The sequence below is a fragment of the Phascolarctos cinereus genome, unplaced genomic scaffold (genome assembly GCF_003287225.1).
Source record: "Phascolarctos cinereus isolate Bilbo 61053 unplaced genomic scaffold, phaCin_HiC Scaffold_5;HRSCAF=322, whole genome shotgun sequence".
Classification (NCBI taxonomy): Eukaryota; Metazoa; Chordata; class Mammalia; order Diprotodontia; family Phascolarctidae; genus Phascolarctos; species Phascolarctos cinereus.
The window spans coordinates 224,997,844-225,025,170 of record NW_027555958.1 but is presented as its reverse complement, the minus strand read 5'-3'; the positions used below and the strand labels follow the sequence as shown (position 1 = coordinate 225,025,170).

The 27,327-nt window shown below is 37.2% G+C and overlaps 1 protein-coding gene across 1 annotated transcript; it reads left to right on the top strand.

The window, feature by feature from the left end:
• Nucleotides 1-1,348: 1,348 nt before the first annotated feature.
• On the top strand, nt 1,349-26,615 carry ANKRD66 (ankyrin repeat domain 66). Its single transcript, XM_020993963.2, has 4 exons — nt 1,349-1,432; nt 5,579-5,738; nt 18,180-18,408; nt 25,954-26,615. The coding sequence occupies exons 2-4, from the start codon at nt 5,591-5,593 to the stop codon at nt 26,153-26,155; spliced, it is 579 nt and encodes a 192-aa protein (XP_020849622.1). The 5' UTR covers nt 1,349-1,432; nt 5,579-5,590; the 3' UTR covers nt 26,156-26,615.
• The last annotated feature ends 712 nt before the right edge of the window (nt 26,616-27,327 follow it).

Here is a 27,327-nt window from a genome sequence, read left to right as displayed (position 1 = left end):
TCCTCCTTAGTCTTAATTTCCTTTCCCCTTAGATCCCCCCCGCAAGTTATCATATATATCCATATATCTTGTTTGTACATAGCTTTTTCTTAAAATGTCGTCTTCCCTTTAGACTATGAGCCCCTCAAAAGCAGAAATTGTTTTGCTTCTTTTTGTATCCTCAGCTTTTAGTAGTGTCTGGAGTATGTTACTGTCATTAAGTCATTTCAGTCATGTTTGACTCTCCATGACCCTATTTGCGATTTTCTTGACAAAGATACTCCTTCTCCAGCTCATTTTATAGATGAGGAAACTGAGGCAAATAGGGTGAAGTGATTCACCCAAGGTCACACAACTAGGAAGTGTCTGAGGCTGGATTTAAGCTCATGAAGATGAGTCTTCCTGATTCTAAGTCTGGTGCTCTAACTGCCCCATGTTCTGTCTGGAACATAGAAAGTCTTTAATAAATACTGCCTATGATCAAAACTCTTTACTTATCTCATATTAGGGATATATAGAATTGTTCTTTGCTCTGTTATTTCTCTATCTCTGTGACCTCATAAACATCAGCAAAGCAGCAAAGCAGAAAGCTGCACGCACCATCATTATAGAGCTCTGCCTGACTGGATCTCTATCCTTGCCTATCATTTCTATTGTCCTGACTCTCTGGTAGACTCCCTAACAGAAGTAGGGCATGGAGTTTGAAAACAGCAGCATCTAGTTTTTCATCTAAGCATCCTAGTCCAGCTGAGAGAATGTTGGACTCAGAGTTAAAACTTCAGTGTTTCATTCCTTAGTCCTCCACTGAATAAACTCAAATCCTTAAACTCCACAATTTCTTTGACAGAAATCTGCAAGATGGGAGCAATATTCTCCATTTTTCAGTCCATACTGAAGAATAAGAATTTATTCATTGAACAGTGGCTGGAATATAGTAGGTGTTTAAATCCTTATTGATGGATGGATTAATTGGGGAGGAGGAGAGAAACTCTTCATTTCTTTAGCCATACTCTGTCATTGATACTTTATTGGGAATTCCTTTAACAGATAGTTGTTTTCCAGCCTGAGAGTTTGCTAAGGAAAGAGAAGAGACAGATTCATTTTGACAAGAGGGAAAGGAGAGAAAGGTCTGCAGCATGGGGAGCCGAGAGCCAGGCGAGGACTTAAGATCTCCAGGCATCTATAGGAGAGAGTGCTGAAAGCAAGGGTGGAAGGCACTAAATTTCACCTACTTTACAATTCTGGCCAGGTCTAGAAATGCTTGAAGAAGTCAGGAAACCAATCATGAAAGGGACTTTTCTTCAGGTCAACCAATCCCAAGGTGGAAACAGTTACCATGGTGCTCACCAACAAACAGGAAGATTGAGGTCCTGAGCCAGATTTCAGCACTGCTAAATAAGCTTTGGGAGAATTCCACTAGCATTCTTTCACTGCTCACCATACTCCCTGACAGGTGAGTCAAGGAGACATCAGAGAATAATGTTATTTTTGGTTATGATATTTTACCCAGTGCTTATTTTATGTTCATGGAGCCCTTGTAAGTTAATTTTACTTATAAATTAATTGGAATAATTCTGTCAGATGAGTGGGAAGTCAAATGCCTGTTAGTTAAATTAAAAATATATATATATATCTTATTGGGACATTGTATTTACGTCAGATTCAGATGATGCATTAGTTTTACTGACCTGCTTTCCCCCTCCTCTTTCTTTTTTATTCTTTGGCATAAGGGATAACTCACTGGGTAGGTAAGGGATATGTTTGAAAATAAAAGTGATGCAAAAACAGAAGATCTCAATAAAAATGGATTTTAAAAAAATGTACGTGGGCTAAATTTTGCCCAAAGAAGACGTGATGAAGTACATTTCTCTGCTTCTTTGCAGACCTGCATGACTGTGGGTGTGAAACACTATGTACCATGTTACATTTTTTTCCCAATATGTTGGTTAGTTTCAGTGATTTCCCCCCCAACCCTACTTTTTTATTTCTTATTTTAAGGAATGGTTCCCTGGGAGGGGGAGGAGAAGGAAAATAGTAGGAAACATAGGTGATACAAAAAGAAACCCATAAATTGCATTTTATAAATATATATTTATACAATATTTTATATAATAATCTATATATAATAAATATATTATAAAGATATAAATTTGTTTTATAATTGCATCTCAGTTGCATATACAAGGGAGAGCCTGAGACATCGACATTAAATTGTAAACTCTGCACAAGTGAACTTTATAGGCTCATAGAACATTAGGTCAAGAAGAAATCTAAGGCGCCACCTTCATTTTATAGCCTCTTCATATTACAGATGAGGAAGTCAAAGGCCACAGATGACTTGCCCAAGGTCACACAGAGAGTAAGTGCCTGAGCCAGAATTCTAACCTCTGGTTCCAGATTCAGTATCCTTTCATCTTCCCTCCATTGTCTTCTAGCTACGCAGCTGCAAATTTGGTCAGAGCATGGAAACACACTTTGTTCAGTCATTCTTCAATTTAAAAGGACCTGTTTTAGTTTCCATCTTTGCTACAATAAAAGTGCTACAATGAATATTTTTATATGTATCCTTTTGTTCTTCCTTTTATTTGTTTGGGACATATAGCTACTAGTGCTATTGTTAGGTCCAAAAAATATGCACAATTTAATGACTTTCTGAATATTATTCCAAATTTCATTCCAAAATGGTTGTATCATTTCACATCTTCACCAGGCATATATGAATGAGCCTGCTCAATCCAATATCTCTTTCAATAACTACCATTTTCCTTTTTTTTTTTTTTGGTCTTCTTTGTCAGTATGATGGATATGAATAGAACTTTGGCTGTGTTGTACAATGCTGTCTAGGCAAACATTTTAATTCGCATTCTATGGATTTGTCTTCCCAGTGGGTGCTTAATGAATGTATTGATGGATTTTTCATTATTAGTCATTTGAATCATTTTTCATATAAATGTTGATAGCTTGCTTTTCCTTCCTTCATTCCTTCCTTCCTAATTTAGGTGGTATTTTTATTTTATTTTATTGACACAGATCACAAATAATTAATATCTCTTCACTTTATTTTCTATAAAGAGCTTTGTAGTTGTGTTTATATTAACTTTTATAATCTATGTATAATATATATGTAAAATTTATAATCTCATCTATAATTGTCTCCCAAACATTTTGTATGTTCAGTAATTATTTTGAATTGAATTTCTCTATCTGTTCCTTCTGTGTTTTGTTAGTGATGTGCAAACATACCAATGATTTGTTTATTTTATATCTTGCTAGCTTCCTGAAGTTATTGCTTTATCTAACTTTTACTTGAATTTCTATTGTCCTTTAAATAGGACATCGTATTGTTAACAAAAAGCAATAATTTTATTTCCTTTGTTCATGTGTTTTCCCTCAATTATCTGCTATCATTTTAACAGTAATTGATTCCAAATTTGATTCTTTGTAGGCAAAATGACTTACAGAATGATAAAGTGTTAGAGAACTTAGAGATCATAGGATTGTAGATTTATATATGAAAGGGCCGCTAAGACCATTTAGTCCAATCCCTTCATACTATAAAGGAGAAAATTAAAGCCCAAGGAGAGTAAATAGCTTGTTTAAAGTAGCAGAAGCAGGCTTTGAGCTCAGTTCTTCTGACTCCAAATCCAAGACTACTTCTTCTGCATTAATATAAACCTCTCATTTTACAGATGAGGAAATGGAGGACCAGAGTGATGGAATGACTTTTCTTAGGATCACACAGCTAGTCAGTTAGTGCTAGAGATGGGAAGAGAGTACAATGATACTAATAACTTACATTTACAAATGCTTTCAAAGTTTCAAAAACTCTTGGAAAAAAAGTTATCCTTTAGTGACCATCACAATTACCCTGTCAAATAGGTGCTATTATTGTTTCCATTTTGCAGATGAAGAAACTGAGACTCGGAGAGTTGAAGTGAACTGATCAAGGTCAAACAACTTGTAAATATGTGAGCCAGGATTTGAACGTAGGTCTTCTTGAGTCCAGATTTAGCTCTTATGCTACATGGCCTCCTAATCAAGTGCTTTTTCAGTTGGGAGTCAGATTATGGAAAGCCTTAATACTGGGCTTTCTCTGACTCTAGCATTTTCCCTCTGGTTTTTTTTGCTGAGGCATTTAGACTTGATTTTATCCAAAGGTTTTTTGATCAGAGAAATGATTTGCATACAGGATAGATAGCAGAATTAAATATAAACTCAGCAGAGCATGAAATGGGATGCTGATGTGCTTTAGCTCAGGAGACATATGAGGAAGTAAATAATGCCAAAGCATAGGTGGGTTCTGTTCAGAAAAAAAATGTGCTTTGGAAATATCCCCCCAGCAGCATGATTCCATTTTTACTTCACTGTCTCCTTATGGTTTGCTGTCTAGTTAAGTGCACTCAGCATTAGAAAAGGAACTGATCATCTGAGTGACAGTTTCTGGGAGTTTAGTTTGCCTGAGAGATCTCACACAAGTAGTTACTGAGTTTGGAATGTGACATGTAGAAAACAGGAGACACGAACAACAGAACTATTGTATAATTATGGGACAAATGTAATTTATCTAATTTTAGACTTGAAGTCAGAAAGACAAGAGAAGAGAGAAAACTACATCAGCTAATCAACTGGCCTAGCTGAGACATTGTTCTCAGTGAGGTGTTAGTCAAGCATTATTTGAATCAACTCAGCTTAGCCATGGGAGCTTCTATTTAACACAAAAGTTACATTCATCAAGGAACTTTTATGGACAGTTCCTAAGACAGAAAGAGAACATAAAAGTTTACAATTCTAGGCCTTTAAGTTAACTGGATTTTTCTCACTCAGATACCTCTTTGGCAGATGTCTACATGTACCAAGTCTTTGTCACAGATATGGAATACAGTGATGGGAGAGTATGACCTGACCCAAGTTTGTATGTGGATAGTTATTATTGATGCATTTTTAATAGATGAGTACCTGTGATATTATTATTTATTTTGCCTTACTGATACATAAATGTTTAACATATAAACTTTGCCTTACTGATACTTATATGTTTAACATATAAAAGTGTCATTATTGTGAGCAGCTCATTGTGTCAATAGAAACACCACAGTGGGGGCTTGATGGCTAAAGTTGCAAGTAAAGAGAGTACATTCCCTCATAATTGAATTACCTTAGGACAGGGGTGGGGAGCCTGAGACTTTGAGACCACATGTAGTCTTCTAGGTCCTTGGATGTGGCCTTTTGACTGAGTCCAAGTTTTACAGAACAATTCATTTTATTAAGGGGATTTGTTCTGTGATGTTTGGATTCAGTCAAAGGGCTGCATGTGGCCTTGAGGCTGCAGGTTCCCCACCTCTGTCCTAAGACTTTGAGAGAATTTGAGTATAACTGTGTTTTGGTGGTCTTTCTTTGGGAACTGAGACTGCGGTGTGATGGCAGGTTGGAGTGATTGAGTCAATCCAGAAAGTGCCCAAATGTCCACACACACACACACACACACACACACACACACACACACACACACACATACACACGAAAGGTATGAGGCATTATAGTGTAGGTAGACACTCCACATAATTTACATATTGTACATTTGTGACTGTTTTCTTATCAGGAAATATCCAAAATGACAGATATGACCAGGCTTCACCAGGCTGTTGCTATAGGGGACTACAATTTGGTGATGAGGATGCTAAAGAAGGGGCTTTACAATCCGAACCACAAGGATGAAGACTGGAATGACCGGACTCCACTCCACTGGGCTGCAATTAAAGGTAAATGGGTCTTGTCACTGCCAGTGTGCAATATCCACTTAGTCTGGCTTTTTTTTCCCCTGGGACTTCTGGAGAATAAAACCTTTTTTATCCAAAGGAATGAATTTCTAATGACAAAAAAATCTTCACGTTACTTCTATTATTGGGAGGAGATGAGCAATCTCTTTTCTCCCCTATGCAATAATGATTGCTCATTATATTACAATAGCTCTTGTAAGGAATGATGAAGGGTTCAGTGTTAGAGGAACTTGGGAAAACATGTGTGAACTGATATAGAATGAAACAAGCAGAACCAGAATGATTAACACAATAATAACATCATAAAAAACCAATAACTTTGAAAGACTTAAGCATTGTAATGACCATTCATGATTCCATAGGACTTAAGATGAAACATGCTACTTCACTTCCTAAAAGAGGGGTGATGGACTAAGCATGCAGATCAGGAAATATAGTTTTGGACATGACCAATGTGGAAATTTGCTTTGTTTGACTGTGCATATTTGTTATGTCAACTGGTTGGAACTGGCCTCTAACCTGTGGATAGCCAGAGCTGAACAGAGCAGGCTAGAGACAGGATAGTCAGGAGTCAAATAGAAGTGAGGGAAATGTCTTACAAGCAAGGACATATGTGCCAGGGCCCTGCCCATGGTGGGGATAATGGGTATAGGCCCAAGCCAAGACCTTTGCCCCTTACCCCAAAAAGAATTTGGGTCCCATTTGTTTGAGGGGGGAATGATGGGGTTGGGATATGGACCTCAGAAAGGAAAAACCCTGAACTTTCTCACATGGACAAATCTCTGGATCTTGCCTAAGGCTATAATCCCTTTCCTTATTACCTGTGCCCAATCTCCCAATTCTGTTACCCTTAACCTAGCCTAGCCCTCCATTTTCTTACCTCCAGATGGCCCCCGGCCACTTTCCACCCTTAATCGTATCTAGACTCCATTCTCCCTTGACCATGTGGTCCAGGTCCCAGGCATTCTGTTCACCCCAGCTTACTGGCCACTCTCATCTAGATCTTCCTTAGACCCCTCCTCCAGTCACACCAAACTACTTGGCCACTCCTAGATCCCTCCCACAATCTTTCTGTATATAAGGTACATCTTGTCTCCATTAAGGTGCTCAGATTCTTAAAATCTAGGCAATAGCTCACAGATGCTCACATTCCTTAAGAGTCTGGCTAATATGGCAGATCTTTAATAAAGCTTGTCTTTGGTTGAAAGAAAGTTTGGGTCAAATTCTTCTGAGCAGGACACGTGAGTTGTGATTTTTGTGTTCCCAGCACCCTTCAACCCCTAGATCTCAACAGGGAGAACTGAAGCAGTGTGGGGAGATCTTAATAGTTATACCAATGGCTACACACCCTGACAATGAGGGGTAACAGCAACAATGAGACAAGTTTGATTCATAGAAGGGCTTCATGACTAGAACATGGGTACTTGTCCCATTCTTGTCTAAGCTCAAAGAACACCTGGTGCTGGCCAAAGCAATACAGTAATTATGTGGTTTTGCCAGAAGATGAGATTGTCCAGAGGATTGCCATTATGCCAAGCTCAGGGCACAGCTTGTTTGCTGGGCTTTAGCTCTGGAAAACAGGGTGTCTTCTAACGTCTTCACATTTCCTCCTTTTGGCCAAAGGGTGGGGGTCTGAAAGACCTCCTACCCTTCTGGACAATAAAGGAGAGGCAGGTATAAGTCAAGATGCTAAGAAAGGACACTTTGACCAGGAGAAGATGTTGACCAGGGTGGTTAGTTCCTTGAGGAAACCTATTGGGAAAGTGTGTCCCAGATACCATTGCTAGCCATTGTTTGCTTGCAAGCAGAAAAGAGAGGGGGCCAATAATGTTTGATAACTTATTACTAAAACATACTCAAAGCCTGAATTTCCATGATAGATAAATTTTGGAAGCCAATCATATACATTTGTATTTAGTTCTTAGACAAAAATCTAATCCTGTTGCTTTCTCAAAATTTATTATTCCATTTATTTAGAAAACTTTTTACATCTTTGTCTTATTACATTGTCTAATCACTTCCCTCTTATGAGGATATCATCCCTATGTTATAATTTGACCATTAACATAGGTTAAAATTATAAGATGTTCATACTTGCATCCTATTATAGTAACTCAGAGATGTTCCAGTATCAATCTACTATATAAAAGATTTAGTATTGTACTTACAAAATTTCTTGATTATAGAAATTTACTATAAAAATAAAAAGAGGGGCATAGTTATAACAATGTTATGTCTCATAACAGAGGGAAAAACTCCCTTAGCTCTGTTTAATTCCAGGCATGAGTCATATCTGACAGTCAATCATGCAGTCACAGGGTGTTAAAAGCAAGGCTCAGGATTAACCAAGTGGGAATTTATCTTTTTAGAAAGGAAATAGCACAGTGGAGAAATAAAGTCAGGAGGATCCTCTCTAGGCTGTGCCAAAGTTGTCCCCAAAACTTTTCCCAGGAACAGACATTTAGCAGCTCCCAGACTGAAGCACATGCCATTTTCTATGATTGCTTCATGACAATTCAAATCAAAGGTCAAAACAAAAGTAAATTACCTTAAATAGCAAAATTTCACAAACCACAATTTAGGGCTTGAATACCTTTCCTGATGTTTCCCTGATGGTTAAAACATTGTATTTAACTTTTACTTATCAATTAAAGCTACCCATATTCTGGGGCTTCCAAAGTACAGCAAATACTTAATACTTGACTCATCATTGATACATCGAAGCTGTATCATTAAACCACCTTATACGCTTTCGTAATAGCCAAGGTTTTCAAATGAAAACTTACTATTATAGTAATATTATTCTCTGATTTATAATAAAACATATCTCATTAAATATTTAATAGTTTTTAAATATCTATTTTTATCACATCCTTTTAAAAAGCCCAATTCATGTCTAACAGCATCCAGATTAAAAAGTTGTTTTGCTTAACAGCATTTGTCACAATTGTCTTGCAAATTTCACAATATAAGAGAATTTATAAATGCGATAGCACAAACAAAAAACTTCAGATGACATCAATTGCATTTCTAAATTGTCACATATAAAAATCATTGATCTTATTACCTTTGACATTTTAAAGCTACTTTACAGTTATCAGGTATGGAACAATTACTTTCAATTAAAGAAACAATAATAATGTAGTGCTTAGCATATACCAATCACTGTGTTAAGCACTTTACAATCAATTATTATTTTGATCTTCACAACAACCCTGGGAGGTGGGTACCATTATCATTTTTCTCTTTACAGACCAGCAAACTGGGCAGAGATAACTTGCTTAAAATTACACAACTAATAAATTGCTGCAACTGGAATATAATTCAATTTTTCTAGCATTTTTTTCAACACCTTTATTTGAGAATCTCATCTGAGATGAGAGGGGTTATCAGAATAAGAAGGAGAGAGTCTCTGACCTGGGGGAGTCATAAGGGATCACTGGTTTAAACAATCATTCAAGGAAGAATTAACAAAAAGTTGCTATAAAATGGAAACAGTTTACCTTTTTTTTTCCTTTCTTCACTCTGGAATAACTTCCAAACTAGCTGCATTCCTTCATTGCTCTAGAACAATGAAGCTATTAATCTTGCCATTTACTTTTAAAACTTTTATAAAATTTAATCCTTACTTTTCCTTAAAACAAATTCTACAGAATGATACCCCAAAAGTTGCTGAGATATTTCAGAAGGGAATGAGTTCCTGGAATTACCCCCAAAATCTCAGGAATTCTCTCCTGCAATCTTAAAATGATTAATCTTCAAACTCTGCTAAGATGTTTTTACTAGTTCCACAAACTTTGGTTATCTGACTTTATTTCCGTAATTCCAACATAGCCAAAGCTGAAATGACAGGAAAAAAAAGAATGTCTTGCAGGTTTTTTCTCTTTTCTTATAACCTAATCTCCCTTGGAAAGACTGAAGAGGGAGTTAGTCTTCCTTACTGGGACAATTGCTTCAACTCTGAAGTTCATTAATATTTCCCAGTGTTCTAAACTCTCTAGCTACATCCCTTAGAAGTTTTTCTGGCTGGTTGCATTTAAAAATTTTTAAGGTAACAGAATCTAGCTCACAACACAAACATGACATAGACATGTTACATTTTATTTATTATTATTATTTTTTTATTTTTGGTTGGGCAATGGGGTTAAGTGACTTGCCCAGGGTCACGCAGCTAGTAAGTGCCAAATGTCTGAGGCTGTATTTGAACTCAGGTCCTCCTGACTGCAAGGCCAATTCTCTATCCACTGCACCACCTAGCTGCCCCCAACATGTTACATTTTACAAAGACACAGATAAAACAAGACATACAGACACTGATAGATTTAACAAAGCACACAATTACAATTCTAATTTTACAGAGGCACACAGTTACTGAGGTATGCAGTTTAAGAAACAACAGAGGCACATAGTTACTACTTTATAGAGGTGTGCAGTTAAAACAAAAGTGGAGGCATGTAGAGAGAGCAATTAACAGAGGTATGCAGCTTAAGAAAGGATATCTTTAACAGAGTGATCTGAGATGAACCAGACAAGAAGGGGTCTGATGTTTTCTTCACAAAGAATGGTGACCTTGACCAAGGTGGAAGTTCAAAAATTGGAGCAGGAACGAGTGCAGAGGACTCACCAGATTTGGGGGAGGGGGTTGGACTAATCCATTCCTACTGGCACCAGAGTCCAATGGCCTGGTTCCATTTCCAATCCCACTTCTGATACCAATTAATGTCAACCAGAACAAATCAGCCTCTAATCTGTGAATGGCCAGAGCCAAACAGAGCAGGCTAGAGACAGGAGAGTCAGGAATCAAACAGGAGTTTAATTTCAAAGTGAGGGAAGTGGCTTGCAAGTAAGGACACATGTGTCAGGGGCCTGTGCCTAGTAGGGGGACCTGAAGCAGTATGGGGAGATCTCGATAGTTATACCAATGCCTATGCAGTAAGCTGTAGCCCTGACAATAAGGGGGAACACCAACAATGAGTCAAGTTTGATTCATAGCAGGGCTTTATCACTGAAATATGGGTACTTGTCCAAGTTTCTCCTGTGCTTGTCTGAGCTCAGAGAACACCAGATGCTGGTCAAAGCAATACAATAATTATTTGCTTTTGCCAAGGGAAGAGATCACCCAGAGGATGAGTGCAAAGGACTATTGTTATGCCAGACTCAAGGCACAGCATGCTTGCTGGGCATATCCTAATATCTTGACAGGTAGAAGGGCTTGATTTTTCCTCCTTTTTCAATTATGGTAGCAGGAAGGGAAGTGGCAAGAAGAAACTGAATTTTGGTTAATTAAATTTTTTTAATTTGAAAGTTCAGTCGTTTGTGGCTTTATTTATAATAAAATTGAGAACATTTTGAAAGACATTCAAACAGCAAGATAATGGTTATTTCTAAATAAATTGTACTTTCAGCTTTCACATTTAACGCACACAAAAATTACAATAGGTCATTGTAAAGCAGTTTTCATATATTAAGACACTTTTTTCTTACAATCAGCCCAATGAAGTAGGGAGAAAGAAGAAGAAGAGAAGAAGAAGAAGATGATGAGGAGGAGGAGGAGAGGAAGAAAAAAGGGGAGGAGTAGAAGGAGGGGAAAGAGAGAAGGAAGCAGAAAAGGAAAAAAGACTGACATTAAAACAAATATCTATATTTTCTGTTGTATTCCTTCCCTATCCACTCCAGGGAGTTATCTTTCACAATAATTTTTTTTTAAAAAAAGAGGAGGGGACAAAACGTTTCACAAAACTAATGTACATATAAAAATGATGTTGTATTCATTATTTCCCACTAACGAACCCTTGATTCTACAAAGGAGTTAGGGGGATGTTTCTTTTCATCTTTTCTTTGAGTTGGAGCTTGTTCATTATAATTTTACAACATTCAAATTCAATTGTTTTGTTGTTGGTCTTTCCATTTTCATTGTTGACATTATGTATATTCTTTTCCTGGTTCTGCTTCCTTCACTTTGCATCATTTCATATGAGTGCCTCTTTATATTTATCACATTTAAAGTTTCTTACAATGTAGTACTATTACATTACATTCAGGTACAACAATTTGTTTAGCTCTTCTCCAATTCATGAACATCTACTTCATTTCCAAGAAACAGCATTTATGTAATACTTCCAAGTTAGCAAAATGTTTTATTTACATTGTTACATTTAAATCTCAAAACAACTCTGTAAGGTCAGTACTACAGGCATTTTTAGCACCATTTTCACATGAGTGGTTAACTACACAATGTAATTTGGGTGACTCCAGGAAAGCATCTTTTAAAAAACCTCTCTCCTACTATGTGTCACAATACTGGAAAAATCTACCATTAGATCATCGTTCCTTTGACCTTTAGAGGTTTTTTCCCCTTCTATCTCTAAGAGTCCCCAACTAAAATATAAATTCAACCAGCAAGTATAATATGTTTTACCTCAGCATTGTTATACCTGAGTGAGCATCAGGCCATTGTGGATCTAAGGCACAGCTTCTGGAGCTTCTGGAAATAAATAACAGAGGGGTGCAGGCCCAGGAGGTGGAAGATTCTGAATTCACCATTTTCACTATTTTCCTGTGCACTGACCCTGTTTCTGACAAGGAAGTTAAGGTGACAGTGATGCTAATGGTCAAGGCTTTAATGGCTTCTAAAATATTTTGTATCTTTTAGTAAAATATTATTGGAGAAAACTACATTGGGAGATTGGAGATAGAGAAATTAATAGGGAGGAACTGGACTTGGCCTGTGCTGGAGGATTTCTTAAAATGTTTCTGACCATCTGAGCTCCAGGGAAAAGCCTCACTGAATTGTGGTTAGCCAGGATAGCCAGACTAGAGAGCTCTAGGATAATTTGATTCAACATAGCAAACATTTATGGAGTCATATATAAGACACTTTGGTTGTTGCTGAGGATACCAAGATGAACAACAACCCAGTCTCTGCCCTCAAGAAGGCACTAAATGGAATATAATATATATACCAGTAAGTATAATGAAAGGTAGAGTGTGTGCAGACAGTGTGCATCCATAGGAAGCTTTGAAAAGAAAGGCAACACTTTCAGGTGGGTTGAGGGAGGCTCAATGGAGAATCATGGAACTACACTGGAAGGGATCCAAAAGGCCATTTAGTCCAATTCCCTCATTTTACAGAGGGAGAAACTGAGGCCTAGGGAGTTAGGTAACTTGTTCTAAGTGGTCAGGGGCAGGATATGAAACCAGGTCCTCTGACCGCAGGGCCAGTATCCTCTCCACTGTATTATTCTATGCCTTACAGGAGGGAAAGGATTTGAACAGGCAGTGATGAGAAAGGTAACAGGTGAGGGACAGTCTCTCTGGATGCTTAGAGGTGGGAAAGTTGGGGACAAAAATAGTCCAGTTTTACTAGAATATTGACTATGTAAGTAAAATAATAATAATATTAAATGCTAACAATAATTATCATGATGATGGTAACTAACATTTATATGGCACTTACTATGTACCAGGCATTGGGCTAAGCACTTTACAACTATTATCTCATGTGGAGAGGAATGATATGAAATAAGACCGAAAAAATAGAATATAGCATAGGATGTTAAAATCAAAGGGAATTTATAGAGTAACTAATCTAATCCTCTTAGTTTAAGGATGAGGAAATGGGGCCATAGTGGATAAGTGATTTAACCAAGGTTATACACTTGTCAGAAGCAGAATTTGAATTCAGATCTATCTAACTTCAAATGCAATGTATTCTTCACTATAATATACTGGCTGTGGCCAAATGATAAAGGGCCTTAAATAGGAGGCTATGGAATTTTTTTCTAAAGACACCAAGGGGGGCAGCTAGGTGGTTCAGTGGATAGAGCAACGGCCCTGAAGTCAGGAAGACATGAGTTCAAATCCGGCCTCAGACCAAACAGTTGACACTTACTAGTTGTGTGACCCTGGGCAAATCACTTAAACCCAATTGCCTTAAAAAAAAGACACTTAGAAGTTGCAAAATTCTAGGCATTAGAATTTTATTCTAAAATCATTAGAAAACCACTTTAGCTTTTTGAGAAGAATGATATGGTCAAAGCTGTGTATTCGGAAAATTGTCTTGCCATCTCTGTGAAAAACAGTTGAAGAGTTGCCAAACCCACAACCCCTGGCTGCATAGGGCCTAGAAAAACTTCCTAGCACTCCTTCAAGCAAATTAAAATGTAATTGGAATGGGTGTCACCGAGGAGATGAAGCACCAGGAACGGGCCAGGTCTGTGAAGACTCAGGGTTGTAAGAAGCCTGCATGACCTGAGGGACATCATTGAAACTCCTAGAGTTGCTTTCTTTGTAAAAAGAAGAATTTGGACTAAGTGCTTTTCTGAGGCCTCTTCCAACTCTAATTTCTAGAATTTTGTGCCTTCTTGCCTTAGTGTCTTTAATGACTAAACAGAGATGATGAACTTTGTTCCCGTAAGGGGGCCTTGACTCACAGCAATCAGGGTGATTGTTGTCCTTTGCTGCCCCCTGAAGTCCACCAGGAAAACATCACTTTCTGCTCTGTCAACATCAACATTGGTCCTGAAGACTGTGAATGGTTTGTGGTCCACGAGCACTACTGGGAGACCATTAGTACTTTCCGTGACAGCCTATCAATCAACACCAGCTGGCCTTAGAGGACTACAAATGGAATGAGGTGAAGAATGTCAAATCCATTACACCCATGATTCATATGGCCTGGAATTTTTCCCTCACCATCAAAGCCACTAATCCAGACTATTCAAGATGACCAAATTGACCTTCTGTATGGTAAGCATCATCAAAAAGGTCTAGGCCACATGGACCTGAAGAGGTCCAAAGAGAGCAACTGGAATGCATCAGAGAAGGAAAATTTCATGTAGGAGGTTGTGTTGGAGATGGGCTCTGAAGGAGAAGGACTTGTTTCTCTGCCTCCTGTCACTGTACTGGTGCCTCCTACTCCTTTAGTCCACATTGCCAGGTGCAGCAGGAGAACCTGGTGAGGGCTGACAAGAATGGAGGCTGACTCCATTCTTGCTATTGCTCAGCTATTGAGGTTCTCATCCTTTCCTTTCAGTCTGTCTACCTCCAAATTTGTGTGTGTGAGTGAGGGAGTGTGTTTCCATAGCATGACTCAATTCCAACTTCTAATTCAAAGAGCTGAATGGTCCCAAATCTATGTCTAGAAGGAAAGGGGAATGCTTATCCCTATGAAATACAAAGCCCAAGGTGTCAGTCAGTTCTCAAAGCCCTATTACATTCCATCAGTTCCTTATATATCTTGGATATTAAACCTTTATCAGAGAAATATCAGAGAAAGGCATTATGAAGATGTTTCCTTTCTAACTTCATTTATTTTGTTCAAGAGATTTTCAATTTTATGTAACTGAAATTGTTTTTATCTTTAATGACCATCTCTATCCATTTCTTTAGGTAAGAATTCTCCTCCTAGCCAAAGTATTTCCCTCTTTGGTCCTCTTTTTTTATGATATGACCTTTAATACTTAGGTCATGTGTTGATTTGGAGTTTATTGTGATATATATTATAAGGGGTTTACCTAAACCTAACTCAGATTGTTTTCCAGTTTTCCTAGCAGTTTTTATTCAATAGGGAGTCTCTACACTAGTAGTTGCTGCCTTGGGTTTATCAAACACCAGCTACTATGTTGGATTGCTTCTTGGTTTTACCTAACCTATTCCATTGACCAACTTTCCTAATTTTTAGCTAGTATCAAGTGTTTTTTTTTTTTTAATAATTACTGTTTATAATTTGAGAACTAGTATTACCAGGCTCCCTTAATTCCTGCATTTTTCATCATTGTTCTTTCTATCATCCCTACTTTCATTTATTTTCAAACTCTTCCTGTCTAATCGCTGCTTCCCTGTTGCCTACAAGCATGTCGATATCTCCTCATCCTCAAAAGACCATCTATGATAGGTGCTTCCACATACTTTTCTCCTCAGTCTCCTTTGCTGTACCCTCCTCCAGATCATGCCCTTTAATTACTTCTCCTTCTATACTACATCACTTGGTGATTTCATCAGCTTCTATGGATTTAATTACCCTTGCCATGCTAACAATTCTCAAGTCTACCTATCTTGCCAACCTCTCTGTTGACCTTAACATCTCCAATTGCCTTTAAGACATTTGAAACTGGATGTCCAGTAAACATCTTAAACTCAACATGTCTAAAATGGAACTCATTATCTCTACCCTTCAACCTTTCCCTTCTCTTGCCTTCTCTTTTTATGTAGAAGGCAACACTATCCTTCTAGTTCCTCAGGCTGAAAATCTAGCGTTATCCTAGACACCTCATTATCTCTCATTCCTTCAATCCATTTTTTTGCCAAGGCTTGTCAAGTTCACCTTCTTCTTCATTTCTGCCTACTGGATTATCTGGCTTCCTTTAAGTGTCAACTTCTATAGAAAGTCTTAAAATCCCTCTTAATAATAGTGCTTTTCCTCTCAATTATTATTTCTTCTTCTTCTTCTTCTTCTTCTTCCTTATTAATTAAGTACATAGCTTGTTTGTACATATTTGTTTGTTGTCTCTTCCATTAGATTGTGAGCTCCCAGAGGGCAGGGTCTGTCTTTTGCCCCTTTTTGTATCCACCTGCATTTAGCACAATGCCTTGCATATAGTAGGTACTTCACAAATGTTTATTGACTGACTCTTACTCTATAACTTTCTGCAGTTTGTCTTCTGACCTTATGATTCAACTGAAACAGTTCTCTCCAAAATCACCAGTGATCTTTTTAAATCAACTGCTAACTACTAAACTATCAAATCTAATGTCTTTTCTTAATGTTCACACTTCTTGACCACTACAGCTTTTGACATTGTCTATCATCTTCTCCCTGACAGTCTCTTTTCTCTAGGTTTTCATGAAACTACCCTTTCTTGGTTCTCCTTCTACCTGTCTTATTACTCCTTCTCTTTAAAAATAATTACATTATCTTCTAGTTACATGTAAAAACAATTTTTAACATTTGGTTTTTTTAAAAATTTTGAGTTCCAAATTCTCTCTTTCCCTCCCCCCCTCCCCTTCTTGAGAAGGCAAGCAATTTGATATTAATTATTCATGTGCAGTCATGCAAAACATATTTCCATATTACAATTGTTTCTTCTCAGTCTCATTTGCTAGATCTTCATTGGTCATGTCCAATAACGGTAGGTGTCTAAAGTTTTAGCCCTGGGCCATCTCTTTTTTCTTCTCTATGTTGTTTTACTTGGTGATCTTATCAGTTCCTATGGATTCAACTATGGTTCTACTGAGGATTCTAAGATCTATGTATCCAACCTTGACCAATATTCTCAATTCCAGTATTTCATCCCCAGATATATATTGGGCATCTTGACCTGAATGTCTCACAGACATTTTAAAGTCAGTGTATATAAAGTTGAATTTTCCTTCTAAGCCTTCCCTGTCTTTCTAATTTTCCTCTTACTGTTGAGGGGCACCTCTATCTTCCCAATTATTTAGGTACCATCCTTAACTCCTCAACTGGGAAATGGCTCTTTATTCATAGTCATAAGAAAAGTTAAAGTGGGAAACTGTGGAAAAGGCCTAAACCCAACCTTTTCAATACCTAGAACAATATAAGAATATTAAAGATCATCCTTAAAGCAGAATAAGAAAAATTAGAGTTAGATTAGGTATTGATTTAAAAAAAGATGAAATTCATGTTCACAGAAACACTTAATCAATACCAAGTATTTGTTTTTCTTTAAATCTTGCTTTAAGCCACACATTACTTTCTTATCATGGTAATTATAGTCAATGGTTTATGCTTATTTTTTTTAATAAAAGGCATATTTTTATATAAAAGCTTAATTTGCATTTTGTAGTACGTTATGTTTTGATTATCCACACATGTAAGAAAGTTAGCTATTGCATTAATGCAGATATATTCCAAGATTTCAAGACAAACATAGTGGTGGTTACCTGAATTACAGGTCTAATATCTCAGTGGAAAGGGACAGCTTTTGAAGAACTAGCTTTACAATGTTTGACTTCTGGAAGTGATACCAAAATATAGCTGTTAAGATGATTTTTTATTGGTTCAATGATCACGTCCACTTATAATCCAGCATATGATTTTTGGAACTTCCGAAAGGGTCCTTAGCCTTTCAATGTGGTACTGAATAATTAAGTTGAAACATCTGGGATTGGAAAGAGAAAAGACAACGTGTGGAACATACAACGTTAACCAAAGAGATGCAGTTCAAGTGAAACCTTTTATTTGGGTTTCCAGGGTAGCATGAGGGTAATGAATTGGGAGTGTGGAATAAGAAAAGCAGATGCTGGAAAGAGAAAAGAGAGGTTCCAAATGAAAATTTCATCCAGTTAACAACTTTGCTTAGGGCTGGCATTATCTTCAGGGAGAAATGCAATTTCTGCACTATCTTCAGGAAGAAATGCATTTTCTGCAATCTGATTTTTTTCCCCTTTCGTACTTCTAAGGACACATTGAGATGATAAGGCTTCTAATAGCCTATGGAGCCAGGCCTTGTTTGGTGACTGATGTTGGTTGGACCCCAGCACATTTTGCAGCTGAATCAGGCCGACTAGGAGTGCTCAAAGTTCTCCACATACTGCATGCTGCTATTGATGCCCCAGATTTTTTTGGAGATACTCCAAAGAGGATTGCACAGATCTATGGGCAGGAAGAATGCATGGACTTCCTAGAAGGGTGAGTTTCATTTTATTCTCGGGTGTTTACTAGTTATGTGACCCTGCACAAGTCATTTAACTTCTTTTAGGCCCGGTTTCCTCAAAGGTAAAATGGAGATAATGATGTCACCTATGTCACAGTGTTATTGTGGGGATCATAAGAGATAATAAATGTAATGAAATCTTAAAGTCATTTAAGGGGGGCAGGGAGCCAGTCCTAATATCAGTTTAAGAGCAGGCCAATGCCTGGGGTCCCAGGGTGAGTTTTATACTTTTAGCTAAAGTTGTTTACCACACAAGCTGATTGGTAGTTTCTTTCAAAATTACTGATAAGGTTGTATACAATATTTTCTCAGTAGTCTATCTTACCAGATGGTCTACAGATATTTCATCAGTTGTTCAAGAATATGCAATGCTGCTTACAATGTCGTACCACACAAGTATTTATCTTATTATTGAAAAACAACTGATAGAAAAACACTGTACTGAAAAGAGCTCAATCAGTCACAAAATAGAGGCTTACAAATGGAATCAATTATGCTCAGTTGACAAACTATCTTATGGTAATAAAATTTGCTCTTACTGTATTATCAGTTATACTAAATTAACAAGCTTGCTCCTACTAGATTATTGAGGTGTAAAACTTATTTTCACTAAACTAGTTGAAGAGTAAGTCTAATGAAATATATGTGCTGTAAGCATTTAAAACCATCAATACTTAAGAGTACCAAAATTTTTCCATTCTGTGTCTACTCACTAGCTAAAAACCAGTTGAAAGGAAAGAGACCTCTGGAATAGGGAAAGTCAGCAGTTGTCCTACAAATGGCCATATTAACAGGTTTAACCAGTTTACTTATCAGCCATATGAGCTTTCTCTGTGTAATAAAAACTCATTCAATTTCAGGCACATGGAACTTATGTATGTTTCATAGTTTAAATTTTGGAAAAAAAAACACAGAAAGTGAGGAATCTCTCTGGGGACTTGGAAGAATATGAGGAAGGCCAGATGGAAAACAGAGGCCTTCTTCCCCAGAACAAGTCCCTTATATTTGTGTTAATTCTTTCAATAGCTTAGTTAACAGACAGTCATCAGAGATATTTGTTGCAAATATTTTTTCCTAGCTATACTAGCTAAAATTTATTTTATTCATGTAAAAGCTTTCCAATTTCATATAGTTGAAATTATATATTTTATCTTTTGTGATTGCCTCTATCTTTTTTTCTTATTTGGTTAAGAATTCTCCCCCTACTCATAAGTGGTGAAAGTCACTTGATCTAATCCTTTTCTAATTGGTTGTTTGGCATGGTGTTTTATATTCAAATTATGTATTTATTTTAAGCTTGCTGTGATAGCATGAAATTTGGTCTGAACCTCATTTTTGCCAGATTGCTTTCCAGTTTTCATAGTGTATATATATAATGGCCTGTGACAGATGAATAGTGAGAGATTGAAGAGGCCAATTATGAACAGAGATGCTGAGATCTTGTAAGCTGAGATCTTACAATCACTGTGGAGTCACCAGCGATTTTTGAACATGGGAATGACATGTTAAAAATCAGTATTATAGAGAGATTGATATGACAGTTCTATGTGTGATAATGATACTAATGTAGCACTCTCTTTGGGTTAGTCTCCACAACTTGACGTTAGTTGCTTGGGTCTCTCTTGGTTAACTGCTACCCTTGGGGTACTCTGTTGGGAGCTACTTATAACAGAGGTCATGAGTCCCCACTTATGTACTTTATATTAACAATTGGACAGGTGACATAATCAGCTCAAAGCAAAGGCATTTGCTAAAACTGCATAGTGGAAATAAAATTAGAGTACAATGGTAGTGAGGCACATGTGTGAGAACCCTCTTTTTCTAGAACTGGCTGGCATCAAAGTCCTTTCTGTCTTGTGGAGTCTTCACAGATCTCCTCTATGGGCACAATATTTCTCTGGGTTCAGTTCTTCAGCTGGGTTTCCAGGCTCTGTACCCTTCTGCAGTTCAACTCTTGATTTCCAGGATGAGCTCCCTTATGAATCCATAAATACCTCTCTTCTTTGTTATAAAAAGTCACGTTCTTTGAAGCTGCTTTGGCCTTGAGTAGATTACCTTCTGTATCCGTGTCTATCTGGAGTGTGTGTCTTACTGGATGGAATTATCTTTACAGCCTAATAACTCAAAATATAATTTTGTCACTTATTTTCATGAATACCTTAATTGGTATAAAAGTTTTTTCTGTCTCTCTTGATGTTACTTAGAATGAATTTTTATTTACTTATCTCGGTGCATATTGTATGCCCCCAGTAGAATGTAAGATCCTTGAGGTTACATAATCAATTTTTACATGAGTAGGATGAAGGCATATGTGATATGCCTTTAAATAGCAAGGCAGATGATTGGCTGAACATGGCTACCTATTGTGTATCATTAAAATTGTGTGTGTGCGTGTCTGTGTGTATGTGAACTTAAATTTCTATGGAACAAAGTTTGAGAAATGATGGACTCAAAGAACTTTAAGTTCTCTTCCAGCCTCTAACATTCTATGACTGTCTCTATTATATAGTAGGGTAATAAATATTTCTTTTGGTTGAATGGCATGCAAAAACCTATTGCTTTTTACAAGTGATGCTGTCAAAAAATAGGAACCAGATAATTATATGCTTCACAGTTTGCCAACAGGAAATGTTCCTAAGTTTATATAGAAAATGTGGCATCTGCAAATATGAAACTTGTAAGATATTATCTTTTACCATTAATCATGAGGGCTTTACCACCAGCTACATGTATAGTGTGATAAAGCAAAACCATAGACCTGTGGGAAAAGAAAAGATTTAAGTGGTTAGGGGAGAAGATGGAAAAACAACTGTAGCTTTCAAAAGTACACTTTTGCATCACGACTTCAATACAGTGAGAGATGGGACAGAATGGATAGAGAGCTGTCCTTGGTGTTGTTAACTGGATAGAACCGGCCTCTAACCTATGGATGGCAAGAGCCAAACAGAGCAGGCTGGAGACAGGAGAATCGGGAATCAAACAGAAGTTTAATTTCAAAGTGAGAGAAACAGGTTACAAGCAAGGACACATCTGCTGGGGCCCCACACCTAGTGAGGGGACCTAAGGGGCAGTGTGGGGAGATTTCAATAGTTATACCAACGGCTATGCGTTGACCTGTAGCCCTGTCAATGAGGGGTAACAGCAACAATGAAACAAGTTTGATTCATAGAAGGGCTTCATGACTGGAACATGGGTACTTGTTCCATGCTTGTCTAAGCTCAGAGAACACTGGGTGCTGGTCAAACCAATACAATAATTATTTGATTTTGCCAGAGAGTGAGATCATCCAGAGGGTTATCATGAGGATGAGTGCAATGGATTGTTATGCCAAGCTCAGGGCACAGCTTGCTTGCTGGGCCTTAGCTCTGGAAAATAGGGTATCTCCTAATATCTTGGCAGTGTTAACAAAACCTGGGTTCAGGTTCTACCTCTGACACATTCTGACTGTGTGATCTTGGGCAGGTCAATTAAGTACTTCATTTTTCTGGGCAATTCCAAAGTTAAAAGTTACAAGGAAGCTTGCCAAAATATATCAGGTTTTGTTTGTTTTTGAGTATTTCATTTTTCCCAATTACATGTAAAAACAATTTTTGACATTCATTTTAAAAATCTGAGTTCCAAATTTGTCAATACACATTATTACAGGGAATATATCTGGGAGTTACTTATGCTAATCAAGGCACAGGCCCAGTCCTGCTTCCTATTTCTTACTTCAATAGGATGATGGCACTATTAATAACATCAAAATTATTCAATAATTTTTTTTAAATCCCTGGAGAGTTTTTTTTGTCTTGATGGATTGAAAACACATTAAAAAAGTTTTCACTTAATTCTCACACTGTGATTTTCAGGTAAGAGTGAGGAATATTGACCATGATTCAATGACAAAGGAGATAAAAATAGCATATTTTTCTAACAATGTTGTTTAACTAAAGTGAGGTGAAAAGTTGTGCACCTCAAGTAAATTGGGCTTGATTAAGCAGCCAATCCATTTCACTTAGGCCAAAGCTTGTTCTTTTGTGAATAAATTATCTCTACCCCCTGACTTGGTATTGGAGATGTCATAGAAAGCTGGAGCTGAAAGGGTCCTTGAGGAACATCTAGTTCAACTTCTTCACTTTATAGGTGAGGTCTCTGAAACCTACAGAAGTGAAATGACATACCCGATGATTGTCACATCTTTCCTTTCTTTATGTGGATCCTTTTTTCTTTTTTCTAGAGCAAAAGGGGTTATTTATTGTTGAATGACCTGGTAACAGAACCTTCATGGGACAAAATTCATTAGCTTATCTATCATATTAATCCACATATGTGTATATTATATATATACATAGCTTACTTTGTATATTTCTAAGCATAAATGTTCCTTACTTTTTATTTCTAATAATATTTTATTCTCCCCTCCAATTACATGTAAAAACAATTTTAACATTCATTTTTTAAAAAGTTTTGAGTTCCAAATTCTATCTTTTTCTCTCTCCCCATATAATATAGGTTATACATGCAAAATATTTCCAAATCAGTCATTTTGTGGACGTAAACTCAAAGAAAGAAAGAGAGAAAGGAAAGAAGGTAGGAAAGAAGGAAAGAAAGAGAAAAAGGAAGGAAGGAAGGAAGGAAGGAAGGAAGGAAAGAAGGAAGGAAGGAAGGAAGGAAGGAAGGAAGGAAAGAAGGAAGGAAGGAAGGAAGGAAAAAATAGTATGCTTCACTATGTATTCAGATACTATCAGTTCTTTCTCTGGCGGCAGATAGCATTTTTCATCATGAGTCCTTCGGTGTTATGTTGGTTCATCGTAATGCTGAGAATAGTTAAATCATTCATAGTTGGTCATCATACAATATTGCTGTTACTGTGTAAAATTTTTCTTCTGGTTCAGTTCACTTCATTTTGTATCAGTACATGTAAGTCTTAACCAGGTTTTTCTGAAATCAGCCTGCTTGTCATTTCTCATAGCACAATAATATTCTTTACCATCATATACCACAGCTCAATTCTTTATGCACCAAGCTCCAGCAGTCATTTGACTGCTTCTTTGGAGTTGCAATTCAATGTACTAGTTCAGCCATTTCTCAATTGATGCACATCCCTCAAATTCCAATTCTTACCCACCACAAAAAAAGCTGCTATAAACATTTTTGTACAAATAGGTTCTCCCTTCCTTTTTTATCTTTTTGGTTCCTTGATTTTTAGAATGCATCTATTCCAGAACAGCTAAGTATAAGGCAAAATTCAGCAAAATGAATCCATTTTTTATTGAGTTCCATTATAATATTAGAGATGTGTTCTCAAAGAATAGAATTCTAATTAAGTCAGTAGATCAACCTTTTAAAAATACACTTTTGATGAATAAGCACTGAAGATTTCTCATAGCAAAGAATAATATTGTGCTATGAGCCATTCCCTCTGCCAAGTTTGAGAACCATAGCTCTAAATCTTAATAATTTCTATTTGTGATTCATAATATCATGACTCCACATTTGTATGCACAAAACTTAGTTCCCCTCATTAATCCATCTTTCATACAGCTACAGGTTGATATTTCTAAAGCATAGGTCAGATTTGGGAACTTCTCTGCCCTAGAAAGTTAATGCCTTCTATCACAAAATTACCTGCTAATTATTTTGTATACGCTTTCACATATCCATGTTGTTTTCTTGATAGAATGTAATTTCTCTGAGGGGAGGGACTGTTTCATTCCTGTCTTTGTATCTCCGTTGTTTGGCACAGTGCCTGCCACATAGTAAGTGCTTAATATGATTATTGGTTAAATGATTGATTGAGTCTCCATTGCCTTTAGGATAAATTACAGACTCCTCAGTTGGGCCTTTTAAGACCTTCATATTCTAGCTTCAATCCAGCTTTCTTGACCAATGACATATTTCTTATCCACATGTATTCTATGGTCTAGCCAGACTACTTTACTTTTATATAACATCTCATCTCATACTTCTGTATTTTCATTCAGGGTCTCCTATGCACAGAATGCTCCCCCTTCTCATCTCTGCCTCTTGTAACCTCCAGTTCAAAGTTCAGCTCAAATGACACCTCCTTCAAGAGCCCTTTCTTGATTTGCCTGGTTGATAGTGATGCCTTCTCCTGCCCAAGATTTTGTACTTCGTTGTTGAATCATTTTCACTCATGTCTAACTCTCTGTGACTCTGTTTGGGGTTTTCTTGGCAAGGATCCTGGAATGGTTTGTCATTAACTTCTTCAGCTCATTTTACAGAAGAGAAACTGAGGCAAACAGGGCTGAGTGACTTGCTCAGGGTCATACAACTAGTAAGTGTCTGAGGTCAGATTTGAAATCAGGTCCTCCTGACTCCAGATCTGGTGCTTTATTCACTCCACCACTTAACTGCCCTGATTGTGTGTGTGTGTGTGTGTGTGTGTGTGTGTGTGTGTGTGTACTCTATATCTACTTATCTGTGACCATGCTGAATCCCTTTAGTACACTACAATCTCCTTGAAAGCAGGAACTGTTTTACTTTCATATTTATATCCTAGTGCCTAGCACCATGCCTGGAAAAGAGTAAAGGCTTAATACCTGCACAGTGATTGATTGATTGATTTTTGCCTGAGCATCTGTCATATCTAAAAGACAGGTTGGGATGTCCAAAACTTTACTCATGGCCAAGTTACAGCCACTTAACATGCCTGATTATTGATTTGGTGAAGAAGGGAAGCTGGAGGTCATCTAGTCCAAGCTCTTCATGTTGCAAATGAGGAGACTGAGGTCCAGGGAAGTTAAAAGACATGTGTAAGTTCACATAGATAATAAACATGAGATTCTTTAGGCAAAGAATTATTTACTGTCTCTGCATCATGAACCGTTGGGCAGTCTGATGAAACCTAGGGACCTCTCCTTGAAATAAGATTTTAAAGTGCATAAAATAAAATACATGTGATTACAAAAGAAACCAACTATGTTAAGATGTATGAATTTTTAAAACCCAAGCAAACAAGTTCATAGATCTCAAATTAAGAATATCTACATCTAGCTTAAAAATGTGTTAAATCAAGACTATGAGATCTATTAAACAAATAAACAACCAGAGTTCCATCCTTTCCAGTTGGGTAAATCTTTAAAACATCCTCGTTTGTTTTGTTTGGGAATGCCTATATTTGTTTTTCATTCAGGCACTGTGTTCTTATTATGCTAGAGGAAGGGAAGGGAAAAGAAGCATTTTACACAGTACCTACTAAATGCCAGGCACTGTGCAAAACACTTTGCAAATATAATCTCATTTGATCCTCACAACAGTCTTTCTGGGTATGTGGTGTTATTATCTCCATTTTATAGTTGAGGAAACTGAGGCAAAGAGAAGTTAAGTGACTTGTTGGAGGTCACATAACTAGGAAGTGTCTGAGGCCAGATTTGAACTCATATCTTCCTTACTCCAGGCCTCATTCTTTATTCACTGCTCCACTTAGCCTGAGTTATCTTCAGAGGCAAGAGAGCAATAATTTCAGAGATGCTTTTGAAATGGTAAATGGCCTTCCTCTTTCTTCTCTTTTCTAGGGCTGAAGTTGAGTGTCAAGCCTATCGATTAATGGCCCAGGAAGAAGGGCTGCCATTGGATCAGAAAGATGAAGAATGGGAACTCAAGAAACAAGAACTTGGAAAGATTTTCCCTTCTCTAAATCAAAACAAAAATAGGAAAAAAATTCAGAAATTTCAAGGCTCTCATCAGACTCCATGTGGTCAGGCTCATTTACACTGAGAATCTTGCAGGCAGCTTGACAAGGGAAATCACACAGTTAAAGCCAGATATCCTCAAATAATTGAATCCTATTCCAGGAGTATGAAAAAGCCTGTTTTCACAAGGTAAACTTTTCCTAGGGCTCAGTTAGGAGTAATGAGTATGCTACTTCTTTCTTTGTTAGATTTGCATGCACTTATATAGACTGGCATGCAAAGTTCATTTCCCAGGGTTGGCCTGTACCAGGCTCCCTAATAAATTGATCCCTCTGAAGGATTACTTGGTAAACCTGTAACTGGGCTGGGATTGGACCTGTTATTTAATTGGCATAAGGAAGCTCCACTTAAGGAAATTCTATTTCTTTTGAACTTAAATATAAAAAAAAAAGAACATGTACAACATAAAAAGCAGTCAATATAAAACCATAAATTTCCATTTCAACTGTTTGCTTTTTTTTGGGAAAAAACTATATAATAAATACTACACATTATTTTTCAAAAGCTGTCCTGGTTTTCTGTGATTCTGTTTTCTTTTGTTCTCTGCTGTGTACTTTTTATTTTTTCTCTCCCTCCCTCCCCACCTTGCCCTAGAGAAGGCCAGCTACCATTAGACACAAATATGTGTATATACATGTATGTGTATGTGTATATATGTGTGTGTGTGTGTGTGTGTGTGTGTATACATGCACACATAGATATACACATATATATGTAAAACCATACTGTATGTATTTCTTCTTATCACTTTTTTCTCTGGAGGTGGACAGCATCTTCCTCGGTAGGTCCTTTGTAGTTTATTTGAGTATGTATAGTGCTCAAAATGACTTAGTCATTCAAAGTTGTTCTTAGAACAATTTTTCTGTCGTGTGTACAATGTTCTCTTGGTTCTACTCATTTTACTCTTCATTATTTCAAGAGGAAACTCTCTCTACCAATTCAGACTGGCATCTTCTATGCAACTTAATAGGCAAAAGAGTGGCTTAGGATGCTGAAAAGTCGGCACTTTGTCACATTTGTGTGGCATTTGTATGGCCTTGAATATACCTTTTGTTTCCAGGTTTGGCCTGTATCATGTCTCCCCAACCAGTAGGTTTCCTGGTCAACCCATAAATCAGCTGTTGCCACCTTATGGAGAAGAGGGCTTGGTTGCCAGTCATATTCTGTTATCACTAATTGTACCCTTAAATCCTCCCT

Coding starts and splice junctions, on each gene's coding strand:
- ANKRD66 (XM_020993963.2), top strand. CDS start 5,591: ATGACAGATATGACCAGGCTTCACCAGGCTGTTGCTATAGGGGACTAC. Junction 5,739..18,179: donor CCACTGGGCTGCAATTAAAG/GTAAATGGGTCT, acceptor CGTACTTCTAAG/GACACATTGAGATGATAAGG. Junction 18,409..25,953: donor TGCATGGACTTCCTAGAAGG/GTGAGTTTCATT, acceptor TCTCTTTTCTAG/GGCTGAAGTTGAGTGTCAAG.